The following is a 13,942-nucleotide window of genomic DNA, read 5'->3' as shown; positions in this document are numbered from 1 at the left end:
TCCCCAAGTTCTCTCCATGAACAAGCTACAGGAAATAACCGATGACATTTCCAAACTGACCATTGTGCATGAAATTGTGCTCAACAGTGACTTCAAACTGCAAGCGGCCAGCTTCTCCCAGACAGGGGGGTGTGTGTGGGGGTGTGTGTGTGTGTATATATATATATATGTGTGTGTGTTCAGACTTGGCTTCTCTCTGTCACATTACAGAAAACGCGAGAATGTGGAAAAGAGGTGGGTTTGCATCTGACTGCAGAAGTAACAAGAAAACAAGATAGCTCCTGAAATAAAAAAAAAGTTGAAGCTTGTTTTATTTATTCATTGCTCCATGATTTACTAAGAAGTTCTTAAATACAATGAATGTCAGATATGACTCCTAATATTGAAAGATTTAGAGGCTTCAGCTGCGTAAACTGTGACTTCAGCATGAACAAAGCAGACTTTGCAGTGGAGATCTCTGAGGTGCCTATGTTTTAGCTGAAGATCTGTTTAAGTGACTTTGCAAAAAACAAGCACTAGCTAGAAAAACATTCTGCTGATCTTCTCTGAGGGCTTGGAGAGTTTCCTTGAAAAATGCTATGTTCTTTTTACCCCTCAGTTAAGGCAGGGTAAGTGCTGCATTTTATGAACAGGGTTAAAAGGAAGGAGTTCCACTTTAGAAGAATAGGAAATTTAGGTTGAGAGAGATTTCCATGAGCTGGAGAAAGGTGAGGTGCATTGCTGCCAGATGGGAATAAAGACCAACAGAATAACATGTCGAAAGACCTGAACCACAGTGAAAGCCAAGAGGTTGTGTTTTGTCTGATGTTAACAGAAAACCCCTCCCTTCCTCTCTTCTGTCTTAGCCTGGAAAACAGAGTGAAGGAGACCTTGCACAAAGCCTTCTGGGACAACCTGGAAGAACAGCTCTCTGCTAGTCCCCCAGACTACACTTGGGCAATCCAGCTGCTGCAGGAGATAAAAGAGGTGAGTTGTTCCTGAACCAAAGAAGATAGTTACCTTAGAATGAGTCTTCTCTGAATCATTACCTCACCCCTTACATCCAATATTCCTATGTGAACATGCGTAAGAGGGAGGAGAAAATAGGCTCCCTGTAGTTTATAGGGAGACACAAATTACACAACTGCACCTTCTAAAACCTGTCTGAGAAGAAAACTCATTCTCTGGTCCTGGATCTTTAAAACACAATCTACCAAAAGGATGGAAAGCTTTTGTTTGAACTGTTGGTTATAGTAATAGCCATAGGCCATTCCTGGTGCAGGGTCTGCCAAACAAAAACTGCAGTTCTCTATACAAAGACATCGCTTTAGGTATATGAGGAGCTGTATCTACTATGTAAATGTACAATGTAGTGAATAAGAACATGGTTTAGCACTAAAAGATGTGTGTTCTTAGCAGGGCGTGAAGCCGTGTATAGTTTGCTTTTTCAGTCTATGCGTTCCCATTAGACTCCAGACAGATAACTCCCTTCTTTCATGCATGACAGCAAAGGAGGTTTTGCAAGATTTGAAACAGCAGCCAGACATCCTGAAGTGAGTCATTAGAGTTGAGCGTTCCCTTAAAGCGCTTGTGTGCCCCAGAATTTGCGTACTGACTAGTTAGCTTAGCCTCAATACAAGGCCAGCCTCGATTCCTGCTGAGCGACTCTGGAGAACTGTCGAGTTCCTGGAACAAAAAGAGACTGCTGCTTCTTTGGGCAGGCCCTGCTATCATTGCTGCTGCCATGGCACAACCAACTGCGAAGCCAGATTGAAGAGGCCTTGGACATGGAGCTGATTAGACAGAAGGCTGAGCATGGTGCTCTGGATATCCACGGTCTCACCACGTATGTCCTTGGCACAATGGCAAGGCTGTGCGCGCCCATTCGAGATGAGGAAGTACAAGGGTTGCAAAGCCTCACAGACCCAACTCAACTTCTCAGGTGGGTGATGCTGACTCTGCCTTCGTCTACACAGACCAGCAGGCAAAACTTTCAACAATAAAACACTGGGATAAGAGGTAACTGCCTTGGATTATGGCCCAAGGACCCTTTTGTGCGTTCTGGGCTACAACTTATTGTTTTTCAGTGTAGACATATTCCTGTTGCCCAGCTGCAATTTAGATGGTAGAAGAGTCTTTAGTGAAGTAAATCTGGTGGATCTAGTAATTTTTAGGGACCACTCCAATTAGAGTGAACAACCTTTTGTGAGAAAATGGAATCACATCAGAGGATCTGAACTCCCCTTTCTCAGCATTTTAAAATGGCCCCAAATACAGCATTTACTGCAGCATTAAACCTTCAGTTCACTGTGTCTCATCCCAGGGAGATTTTCCGGGTGTTGGGCCTGATGAAAATGGATATGCTAAATTTTACCATCCAGACCCTCCGCACCCACTTGCAAGACCACACTGTCCAGTATGAACGGAAGAAATTCGAGCAACTCTTGGATAAGCTGCCTAGTAAGTCAGTGGGGAAGGGAGAGGAGAACTGCTACTCCTACAGGAGCTATTAAAACACTAAAACGGAACCCAAGTATTCCAAAGCTGATGCTTTCATCCTGTGCTCAGTAACAGATGAGAGAAATGCCTCTAAAAGCTGGACTTCTCCTGGGTCCCTTCCTCAAGGCTCTTCACGGACATACCTTGCAGAAAAGAAGTTAGTGTGCTTCAGTTTTTGCATGCATAAGACAGAGCTAATAGCTCTCTCATGATGAACTGTAAGTTCTCACGAGTTTAAAGTGTTTTGAGGTCCTCAGACGAACAAGCCAAATGTTGTTAGGAGGCATATTTAAAGAGGAAAGCCTGCATTTGATGTAGACATCTCTTTTTTGCTAGGCTGTAGAGGATTTCTCTCTGGCTGCCTCTCTCCTTCATCAGACTCCATTAAAGGTGCTTCTTGGAGACTGAAATCCCCTATACAATGTAACATTCTCTGGATACCAGTCTCAGCAGCCTAACCCTGTGCCCTGGCAACAGGACGTTAATACTGTGTGTTAAGCCATTCCTCACCGTTCCAGGAGCCAGCACGATGCCTTCGCCTTCCAAACGCACATCCCCTTCAGCCTGCAGTATAGCATACCCGCTTCTTACTGACTTAGCCTGACCAGTCTGTTCTTGGAAACATCCATTTTTGTTACCCCACTGCAGATAGCCTGGATCTCACGAGAGAGTGGCTGTGCAAAGCAGCAGCAGAAGTGTCTGCATCCTCTTCGCAGCCGCCACCCCACCCCGCAGTCAGTGGCTCAGCTGCCACACACTTGCCGGGGGCAGCCAGCAGTAGCACAACTGTGCCAAGTCTTGGGTCCGTGCTAAATCGAGGATACATGAATCTGCTCTGCTGGGAGCCTGGGCAAAAGGAATACCCTGAGGTAGGAGATGTGCTTGGACACAGCTTTTTCATAAAGATATACAAAATGAACAAGTGTACTGGTTCTGCATCTTCTATAGAAAGAGCTGGCCAGAGTCCCTGTCCCCTGTACACTATGAGTCACTGCATGTGTTTTTTCCCTATGTGAAACAAATTGGGATTTTTCACAAACCTAAACCTCCCTGCTGCCAGGCAGCTGCCTTCCACTCGGCTTCATGGGCATGTTACAGCCCTGCTCCATGGCTTGAGATCTGCTGAGCTGTCACAGCTGCCGTTTCTATGCCGTCAGGCTGCTTTGGTTTCTGTTCACAGACACTGTTGATGGATCAGGCCCGACTGCAGGAAGTACAAGCGCAGGTGAATCAGCTTACCATCATAGCTGCAGTCCTGCTAGTGACCAGTGGCATGTGTGGAAGCACCTTATGTGGCTCACCTGGGATTGTAGCTAGGCTGAAACGGGTAACAAAGGTCCTCTTGGAAGGGCTGTCTTGTACCAGGTGGGTTACTTTGAGTTTTCTTTTCCAGAAGGAGAAGAGTGAGTATGCAGGCACTGGTTTGTTGTGGGATGAGCAGCAGGAATCTCTCCCAGGAGTGGAAAAGGATCTGAGATCCAAATAGCAGCTAGGTCTACTGCAAGGAGTGGGGGAAGCTGGCCAGCATTTTTAGCTGGGAGTTAACTCTCTAGAGCAATAGTCCCTTCTTGATTAGAGGGGATACTTAGTAGTGCTGATCACTATTTCATGAGTTAGCTGCAGGGCAGCCTACTGCTTGCCAAAAAGCCAGGAAGGGAAGCTTAGTTCACAGAGCTCTGGCTTAATGTTGCCTGTCCTATGCTAGCTGGCTGTGGTGACACTCCACGGGCACATGGGGAGACTTCCCTCCTTGCTCTGTGCCTGCAAGACCCCTTCCCAAACCAATGCGAGTCGTGGCCAGAGCACATGTACCTTTGTATGATTTAGGTGTGAAGAAGCTTTAGAAGATGTTGGTGACCAAGTGCTCCAGGAAGTCAGCAGGACTCTCTCACAGCTGGGTTACCCTGCTTTCACCACTGACAAGTGTGCTTCCCTGAAAGGCCAGATAAAAAGCATTGCAGACAAGGGCAATGCAGTCCGGCACATCATCAGTGAGTCTCTGAGCTTATCTCTAACTGGACCTTGAAGCCACTTTGCACTCGTAGGCCACAACTTAGGTTGAGGCTAGTGATGCTGGAGGATGCAGGATAGGTCTAGGATTGGTACTAGCAAAACAAACTTGCACTGAGCAGAACTACTGCTTGAGGGTGGGAGCCAAGTTCAGTGCCTGGCCGCTCCACCTAGTCTGCACAGGAGAGGAGGGTCAGGAAGCTAGGTTTCAAAACTGCCTTGACTTTCCTATTTAACTGTGAAACACTCGCAAACAGTAATTGCTTTGAAAAATCTCTTAAAGCCTCCCATCCTTGCTAAAAACTGACCAGGCCCAAGTGCAAGGTCTGTTCCTAGGTAGTGTTGCAATCTTCAGGCTAGGATGTGGAGTGAGAGCTTAATCACTGGCTGTAGTAAAGCACCATGCTTAGAGCTTTAAATAATATTTATCCCTAGGCAGTGCATTGCTTGGTATTCAGCTAACCAGCTGCCCTACAATGCTGCTCCATCAAAATATTTATTCAAATGGTTTGGGTAAGAGCTGGTTGTTTTGACCTCTTATTAGTACTCTGAACGCTAACTCCGCATCAGATTGCAGTGCCACAGGCAGCGGGTACACTACAGGAAGGATTATTTCCACATGGAAGACTAGCTTGTATCAGCTATGAAAATAAGGTGAGGCTCTTCCTGCCCACTGCTTCATCTAGTTAAGTATCCTTCCCACCCTGTGCAGACTCCACCACACTGTTTATTTGGGTTTATTCTTTCCATGTCAGAACAGGCTATTTTGTTTTGATGCAATTCAGAAGGCTGAATTAACAGCCTAAACCGAACCTCGATAAACTACAGGCTGGGCAGTGTGTGATGGCAGTAACTCATTGATGGTGTAGCATTAGAAGCTGCAGAACTAGACAGCCTTCCCCTGCTCCGTGTCTAAAAAATCAAACCTGTGTCTTGCCTGCACTCTTGGCCACTATCAACATTTTCCACATACTCACTTCAAGTGCAAGAACATCTGAAGCAGCCGGGTAGTTGAATCTCAGCTCTGTGTTCCTCAGAGAGTCTTCCTGAATGCTTTCAATTTCAAAATGCTGCTGTGGCAGGCAAGATAAATCCTGGGCTCTCAAGTTCTGTATTCCATTATGCTTCTAAGATGCTTGACACTTCAATGCAGTACAAAAACTCTCAAGAGTGGGTGAAAAAAATCTTTACTGTTGACCTGCTCCACTCTAATGTTAGATTTGACCATTCTTAAGTCCTTCAGCCCAATACCTCAGCAATAGCCATCATTAGAAGCAGCTACCCAGGACAAAGTGAGAACAAGGCAAGTACACCTGATACTTGGGTGCTCTCCTTGTGTCACAGTTTCACCTCGGTTCCTGTGCTGGGTACTGTTTCATCTGCGTAGTGTTTGGAAGAGGACTAGTTATCCACTGTGTCCCTGAATCCATCCAGAGCATCACTTGTCCACAACATCCTGCCACGACGCGGCTGTCTTCAGATCTGCTCTTGACTGCGTGAGGAAGGCTTTGTCTCAAAACTAGCTTTCTGTGCAAAGGTTGATTGTTGATTTGTTTTTTTGTTTTCATACTTTTGCTCCCTACTGAGCAGCGGATTCATTCCTTCCTCAGCCTTTTCATTTCCCCTGATGGACTGAATTCTCAAAAAGATTTCCCAAAGGGCCTTGATACCATTCAGGAAGAGCTGTTGGAAGTTGGGCGCAGGTTTGGAAGCGTGATCCAGCACAACAGGCAGCTGTTTGCACCTTACTACTCAGGAATTCTCAAGAAGGTGCTTCTTCCAGACGCAGAACCAGACTTGGACACAGGGATGGATTCTTTCTGATCATCTTCACCACATACCAGGCAGGGGTGGAACAGTTTCTCATATCATGCATCAGCTTCTAAAAATCAATCGGACAAATCCACCGAGGCCAGCATTGCTACTGGGAAGTGACTCTTGGCATGTCAGTATCTGAATAAACCTCTCAACTACAAAAGGTAGTGGCTTTTTTTTCCCAAAAAAACTGCCATGATTTGGTGGGGAAGGCAATGGGATGTGGAGCTTATAAAACTGCAGTGCAGCTTAGGCTTTTTTTAATTCAAGGCGTTAATTCTGCCATGGGCCTGTAACCTACTTTGCTGAAACGTTAGTCACAGCCCAGGGACGCTGTTTGCATTTGATAAAGCCACATGGTATTTAAAATCATTAAAACGGCTCAATATATTTCAATGTTAGCTTGAAAACCTGACTTACTGAATTATTAGAAATGGAACATATGGTATAAGTTTAGCAATCCCCAGTGTATTTAGTATTTTACATCAGACATACTTTACCTGACATGAAAACCTGATCTTTAACCTGTATTTAAGTGTCTGGATTTCTTGCTCTAATTTTACATAATGAAAACGTCCTACTTCTTGGAAAGCCAAAAATCTTTGCTGGGTAAATACTATATACAGTGGCTGCCCAAACTCTTACAGTTGTTACATGAATCAGTTGCTGCCGTACTGCAGAAAAGCGATTTTACTGTTAATCATGAGTAAATTAGGGTCCTGACAGTCCCCAATGGAACAATCCTTGCAGAGTTACATTAACGGGGCTAAAAATGAGCTTTTTCTCACCATCATGTGGAGAGCATACACAAAGCAGTTGGAGACCATCGTGCTTAGGTAGGTCTACCTTTAGACACGTGGCTGTGTTTTTATGCATAAATTAGTTTGTCACAAAATCATAATATTCAATATTTGCGGTCGTTATGACTAACTGCAAGAGCAGCAGCTTCAACCAAAGTGACTACTTGGCAGCCAGTGCTCTCCCTTCTACACACCTTGGGACAGCACAAACCCCTGATTCCGCTACCGAAGAACTACAGCAGGACTGCTCCCAGCTTTATCAGCATCCTGCGCCCTGCTTCCACAACTGCAGCATGTCATCTCTGCGCAACCCTCTGATGTTTTCTTGTTCCTTGGATTTACAAAGCAGGTGCAGTGCTCGACTGAGCTAATTCAACACCCCCCAGCTCCCGCCCTTTTCTCACCCCTTTTCTCTTAACCTTTGCAGGTCAGGTCTGTTAGATGAGGACGAGAACAGCATTGCTTTAACACACACGAGCAAGAGGCTTCGATGTAACACTGAGGTCACAGTGACAACAGGACAAATATGTGTCTAAGTTTGTTTATTAATTCAGTCTGTTCTAAGTTGTACAATTATGAAAACAACAAAACGACTGCTGGAAGCCCAGGAATATTTACAATCTCGCCTTGTTGTAGTGAGGTCAGTCTATGTTGTTGCACAGATTGGTTATGTTTGGTACCACAAGATGTTTAAAATTCAGACAAATTTGAACAGATTAACAATTGTATATACAGGAAATAAAAGGAAATTCAAGTATCAAAATACAGACAGATTAAATAACATTTGTATTACAAATCAGTCCCACTGCCGTACATCACAATTAGCAAAAATGTCTACATTGCAAACTGAACTCGACTGTTCTCTGCCCTGTTAGGGAATCTCAGGTTATTCTTCCATGGGTAAGAAAAATTTTTGAGCTAGATGGACTTTGCAAGAGCAGCACAGTTACTTTCTTCTGGGGGAGAAAAAAAAATGCAGTAAGTAATGCCAATATGAGACATAAAAGGGAGACTTTTTGCAACAAGACAGCGCTGCAAACACTGTGCTTGCTCTAAAAGATCTGATTGCACAGAAGTGATGTGAGCAGAAGAAAGCCAGGGGAAAGTCTGCTGCTAGAAACTTCTGAAGTGGGGCGGAAGGAGCGTTAAAGCCATTGACTCCACTTCAGCTGCACCCAGAACTGGAGGGGTTCGAAGGGACTATTTGGCATCTGGTCTGTGTCTCAGCAGCCTCAGGAAGGTACAAAATCCTCACTGGAGGTACATCCTGGAAGGTGCCGTATCTCCTCCCTGGGAGGGGGACAGGCATGTACCCTGCAAAAGTTGCATCATTTCTTCTTAAAAGAACAATCCCAAAGCAAGTTCAAAGACAGCTGAAGTGCTAAGATTAGCTTTTTTTTTTTTTTTGTAAATACAAAATTAAAAAGGATAAAGCAGCTTAAATTTTGGAAAAAAAAAATAATAATCCCCTCCTATATAAAAAAAAGACAACTCTGCATCTTAGTTTACCTATCTTGAGTTCTTTGCCTGGACTCATGCCATGCACAAACCGAAGTCTGTAAAATACAATCTGTCCTTAAAAAGGGGAACAAGGCCCAGGGCAGCACCGCCTTTTCCCAGGCAGGTAATACAGCAGATGCGTTTTGATTCAAAGTCATATTCAGCACCAGAAATTTAGGGCACTTTCCTCCAGCTACCACAAAACCCTGTAGAGAGGAAAAGCCACAATACTGTGCAATGGATGGGCTAACAGATTACTGGGAGTCAGCAATGGGCACGGTCCGGGATCAGGCTCCAGCATGCAAGTACCTTGAGAAAACCCATCAAAATAAAAGGGGAGATGCACTGCCAAAACAACTGCTTTGCCTATGAAGTGAGAAAGAGAGTATCTGGCTAAAGAACTGTTGGATCACTAAAGACAACCATAGGTTTACACGCAGGACTGGAAAGGACCACCAGGGTCACCAAGCCCAGTCCCCTGAAGATTGGAGTCTTCATCACCACATCACCTCCAAGCCAACCTTCAAAAAGCTCATTGCATCAAAAAGAAAGGTGTCCCTCCTCCCAAGCAGAGGTTCAATTTGCAATCTCTCCAAAAAGACTTGTTGCCAACACACCAAATATTTACACTTACACCAGTATGAATTGCAACATATGCATAACAAGGAATGTTAGGTTTCCTAAATTCATCAACTTAAAAAAAAAAAAATCTCCACTTCCCCCTCCTAATCATTTACAGGTCTATGCCCTTGGGATTACGGTTCACTTCTCTCCCAGCCTTACTGGCTAGAGAGACTAAATGAAATCCTGACATACAGCAGCAACTGGAGTTAAACAGGAATTATTTGGGCATATCATTCTAGTAAAGCAGCAGGGTACCACATCCCCAACCATTACAATGCCTGTCGAGATTATAACAAACGTGCTGCGCTACATTTTTGCATCTGAAGAATTAAAATTGCAACCATTTTAACATCTCTCCCTTGAGGGGAACCATACTGTGAAAACACATCAGTCAGCCAAAACTACTGTTAAACACTCTGGTAATTTGCAAGAAAAGTAAGCACACAGCACCTTCGAGATGGTGGTATTTGGGGATACCCGACTTAGAGGGGGCCAAGCCATCCTCAGGTTGATACAATCTATCCTCAGGTATGGACTGTTTCAGTATAATGCCCAAAATTTAACTCCTTATTTGTTCATCTTCTGAAACTGTCGCACTAATTAAATAATGAGCTAGTATCAAAAAAGTGCTAAATCACAATTGAATATACTTAAAAAAACCCCCCAACCCTTCAGGGCATAACTGCATTTAAAAACAAGACAGGTGCACAAGAGGCTGGAGAAGGGAGTCGTCTCCAGGTAGTCAGTGCCTAAATGGGAAGAAATTGTGTCCTTGCCATAGAAATGTCAAGTATTGCAATACAACAGTTCTCTGTTGGGGAAGCAAGCTTTGTACCATCGGTAATACTTGGCCACAACCACTCTGGGGTGAAAGATCCTTTGCAGACTCTTTTCTTTAAGTTATTTCCATTTGCTATAAAAGTGTGGAGTAGCTTTGAAAACGAAGGATGCAGACTTACCCTGCAAGGCTTCTCACACTGGAGGAAGTTATTTCCAAGAATTTGGCGTTCTCTACTGTTCACCCAGAATTGAAGCAAATTTAAGTACCGTTAGAGATGCACACACCACTCCCACTGCTAAGACTTTCTATTGTACTCCTTGCGGACTGCGTGGATTCTCAGTAAATAAGAATATATTTTTTTTTCCTCACCAAAAAAACGCAGTGCTACATTTAAACCATGAACTGGATTTGCTCTGTATCATTTTGCACGTTTAAAAAGAAACGGGTCGAAAGACGTTTGTCTCAAACTAGAAAAGGTGACATCGCTCTCAGCCTCGGAAGTCTCAACTTTCCTTTGCTAGAAATGGAGAGAGCTGCTTTTCTCAGCTGGTGGCTGGGATCCCTTTCCCCCCTCTGCTTTGGGAGCCCTCACTGAGCAGCCATGCACCCACTCCGAGGCAGACACCAGTGCCAGATGGAGATGATCTTCGTGTCAGCAGGCCACTGCTTCTTAGGTCTCTGCCCCGTTACTACATTTCCGTGGTAGGAGACAGCTGCCCGGAGATCAGCTTTTCAGAGGCAAACAGAAAGGAAGATAATGGAATGAATGATTTCCGAGTCATACAAAAACAAGTGCTGGGAAAGATGAGGCATACGGCCAGGAGATGAGACACAACCGTGAGGGTTATGGACACACAGCGGAAGCTCTGTAGTTTAGGTAGGGCTGCCTGTGATCCCAGCTGGGTTTGGACGGTCACCCTTAGAAAGGCACATGCTCTAGTGACCCGGTTTTAGGAGGTGCTGAGGAATCTTCCCTGCCCAGCTGAAAGCAGGGGGAGATGCATGAGCTCAGACCCTCTAAAGTCAGGCGTACGTGTGGACAACTGCACCGTGAATAGTTACACACAGAAACTGCACTACCACTGCTACCGTTAATTCAGTTTCTCTTTGAAGGATATAGAAACCCTCAGGGCACTCTTACAGCTTGGAAAGATGCTGATCGAACCCAAACCCAATCTCTCGGAGCCCCTCAGACACAGTAATATTCTGCTGTCCACAACGCTTTGCCTGGCAGGATGGCACTGCAGCCCTTCTTTAGGCAGAGCGCTGGCTCTATGTTAAAAGGCTCCATGGCATATGAAATACATGTACTAGACTGAACTACCCTTTTTTTTTTTTTTTTTTTTTTTTGCTTTAACACAATCCTTGCAGTCCTCTCACTTGGGTTCTTACTAGCCTGGCCCTTATTTTGAAGTCAGTTTGCCGCTCAGTGCCATCACGCCACAAGTGACTTGGGAGATGAAACTCATTCCTGAGAAAGGGCTGAATAAAGATTTTGAAACATCAGATTTCACCACAAGTCTGGGGGAACAGAAGCTTTGAGCCAACAGCTCCAAAGCCTCAGCAAAACTCGGACAAGCTTCTTCCAGCCCCTAAATACCAGGTGCAAATAAGCCAGGGCTGCTGTTCTGACCTCTCCCCAGTGATGCCAACTGGTGATCGCGAAGGGAGATTCAGGGTAAACCCTAAAACCTGTTTTGGAAATGGAGCTTCACCAGAGATCCGAAGGCACCCTCTTCCCCATTTATGTCTAAGATGTCCACCCAGACACGTCACGCAGAGGTGAGTGGGTAGCTGCCGTCCACCTTCCTTCGCAGCTCTCTAACAGACCCACCGTCACAACCACCTCTCCAAAACTGGGCTGCGAGGGGATTTTGCCAAGATGCAAAACCCAAGGTGAGTTCACATTCACCTCAAGGTGCACATCAGTGAGTTTTGTACAGCCCAACTACCGCACGGCTGCAACCCCCTCTCCCGCTGCTCCATCTGCTCAGCCCTCTCCCTGGGAAAGGTGCGACAGCCGCTGCCTGCGAGGAGCTGGTCGGGGTCCAAGATGCAGCTTTGCTACGAGGCCGTTTGTGCGAGTTAAGTACTTCATCTGTCAGGAGAGCGAGGCTGAGCATCGGGGGTTTGCTGCCACGGTGTGGAAGTTGCAGTGCCTTTCACTAAAGGGTCTTAAAAGTGCTCTGCAAACGGAGCGAGCCTTACACCCCCGAGAGGTAGGTGAGTACGTCCCCATCCTGTATACGGGGAAACTGAGGTAAAGAGAGGCAAAGTCGCTGGGACGCACAGCAAGTCAGGGAGAAGCAGCACCAGGGCAGGAGTCCTGCCTCCCAGTGCTGTTATTCATCAGATCCTCCTCCTCCTCAGTTTCATCTCGGTGAGCTTTGCAAACGCAAGCGAAGGAACCAGGGGTAGGGCCATGGCCGACTCATAGGGGCTTTCGCTGGGTTGTGAACCGCCGTACGGCATTCCCAGACCTGTCCCAGCTCTGCTCCAACCTGTGCCAAGTGCCCTGCGGTCTCACGCAAACGATTCCCAGTCATACTCTGGAATTAAAAGCTGCTTCTACTGAGATACACAGAAATGGGGACATTTTCCCAGAGGAAAAACATGCGCATTTGAGAAACAGCCAGAAAAGGCAGAGGTGCCCATTGCAGGGCCATCTCTCAGTGAAAACCTCATTCTCAAGGATGGAAAGCGACAGATGTTTCAAGATCCCTATAGCCCTCATCACGCAATGGTTTGTAGACTGAAAACAAGCTTTGGGATCAGCAGCAGACTGATTTCAATCACATTTCTCCCTTCAGCAAAAAAAGTACAACTGCGGTAAGCCTGCTGAACACAGCAGAGCTCCGTCTGCTTTATCAGACCTCTAACAGCGCAGTAACCAGCCCCTCTCAAAAACCTTTCCTTCCCAACACGGGGCTAACAACATGTGCCTTTAAAAGCTTAACCTCTTTACAATCTGCCAAGTGAGAACTACGCCCAAAGCTCACGAGAAGTCTGGTGAGTGTAAACAGAAGGACTATGGCGGGGAAAAAAATCCTACAAGGGACTGAAATGCATGCAACCAAAACTGCACCTCGTCTCTGAGAGGGGACAGAGCTCACAGTGGGAACGATCACACCCGGCCCAAACCAGTGCTCCCGTCAGAGCAGGTTTTCTGCTCCAGGCTTTGAGGGGAGAGATTGTGGGCAAGGGTCCCCGTGAGGAAATCTAGTGAACGTGTGTTATTTGCAGACAGCATCACAGTGGTTAGTGTCGATTCGAATGGCAGGTAAGAAGAGGGGTGAGTTCACTGGAACAGTACACAGCCGTGGCTCAGTCGGGAAGAAGAGGATCTAGGAGGAGGGAGTGCGTGCACCGCAGAGACAAGAAGTCTCCATCAGTCCAAGGATAAGAAGGTGAAATAGAAAAAAAGGCCTGGGGAGTGTCACGTTCCCCCAGGGATTCACAGTGCCAGAGCGAGGGGAAAGACGTGAAAACGGCAGGCGGCTTCCTGGATCCACATCTCTGATTCCCCCCAGCCTGCATCCCTCTGCACCTCCCACCTCACAGATATCTAACAGTGTGTTACCCTTGTTTCCGAGTAAGGAGAATTCACAGTGTTCAGTAGTGATCAGGTACAAAAGCCGTTTAAGTCTACAGTCTCCTAAGTGCTGCTGCCTTTGACGTAGTGCCTACGCGGGGCTCAGTGCGAGCAGCTGGAGGAAGAGGGAGTTTAGAACAGCAGACAGATCAGATCGCAAAGGCACGGTTAGACTAGGTGGACACGGGGTGTGTTTGCTTTAGAAGATAGTGGTCTCATACTTAGTGCTGAGGGTCCGCTTGGAGTCCTGTTTGGGGTCCACGACCCAGGAGACACTGGCATGAGACTGGGAATCTTGGTCCACTTCAGGGGGCTCCAGCTAGAAAATAAGGAGAGAAAGGG

General features: G+C 46.1%; 2 protein-coding genes and 1 long non-coding RNA gene across 9 annotated transcripts in view; 2 read left to right on the top strand and 1 right to left on the bottom strand.

The window, feature by feature from the left end:
* Positions 1 to 313: 313 nt before the first annotated feature.
* TCP11 (t-complex 11) lies at positions 314 to 4,592 on the top strand. Its single transcript, XM_009915033.2, has 6 exons — positions 314 to 966; positions 1,701 to 1,921; positions 2,303 to 2,439; positions 3,127 to 3,347; positions 3,659 to 3,843; positions 4,306 to 4,592. The coding sequence occupies exons 1-6, from the start codon at positions 754 to 756 to the stop codon at positions 4,502 to 4,504; spliced, it is 1,176 nt and encodes a 391-aa protein (XP_009913335.2). The 5' UTR covers positions 314 to 753; the 3' UTR covers positions 4,505 to 4,592.
* Positions 4,593 to 5,809: 1,217 nt separating this feature from the next.
* Positions 5,810 to 7,826, top strand: LOC138682026 (uncharacterized). Its single transcript, XR_011322240.1, has 2 exons — positions 5,810 to 6,467; positions 7,531 to 7,826. It is a non-coding gene; the product is annotated as an uncharacterized lncRNA (long non-coding RNA).
* Positions 7,631 to 13,942, bottom strand: part of ANKS1A (ankyrin repeat and sterile alpha motif domain containing 1A) — a 110,707-nt gene continuing 104,395 nt past the window's right edge. For 4 of the 7 annotated variants that reach the window (XM_069770908.1, XM_069770904.1, XM_069770909.1 and 1 more), the window contains one exon: positions 7,631 to 13,919. In XM_069770908.1, coding sequence (XP_069627009.1) covers positions 13,800 to 13,919 — 120 coding nt within the window. In that variant the 3' untranslated portion in view covers positions 7,631 to 13,799. The remainder of the gene's footprint in view (positions 13,920 to 13,942) is intronic. The other 3 variants (XR_011322238.1, XM_069770905.1, XM_069770906.1) reach the window with 3 other exon arrangements.

This window comes from Haliaeetus albicilla, chromosome 26 (genome assembly GCF_947461875.1).
Source record: "Haliaeetus albicilla chromosome 26, bHalAlb1.1, whole genome shotgun sequence".
In the NCBI taxonomy this organism is placed as follows: Eukaryota; Metazoa; Chordata; class Aves; order Accipitriformes; family Accipitridae; genus Haliaeetus; species Haliaeetus albicilla.
The sequence above is the reverse complement of the archived record's forward strand: the minus strand, read 5'-3'. Positions and strand labels throughout refer to the sequence as shown.

Bases quoted from the DNA above. Each gene is read 5' to 3' on its own strand.
- TCP11 (XM_009915033.2), top strand. From the start codon at position 754: ATGTCGAAAGACCTGAACCACAGTGAAAGCCAAGAGGTTGTGTTTTGT. The intron at 1,922-2,302 runs GTGGGTGATGCT...GTCTCATCCCAG, and splicing joins GACCCAACTCAACTTCTCAG to GGAGATTTTCCGGGTGTTGG. The intron at 3,348-3,658 runs GTAGGAGATGTG...TTCTGTTCACAG, and splicing joins GGCAAAAGGAATACCCTGAG to ACACTGTTGATGGATCAGGC.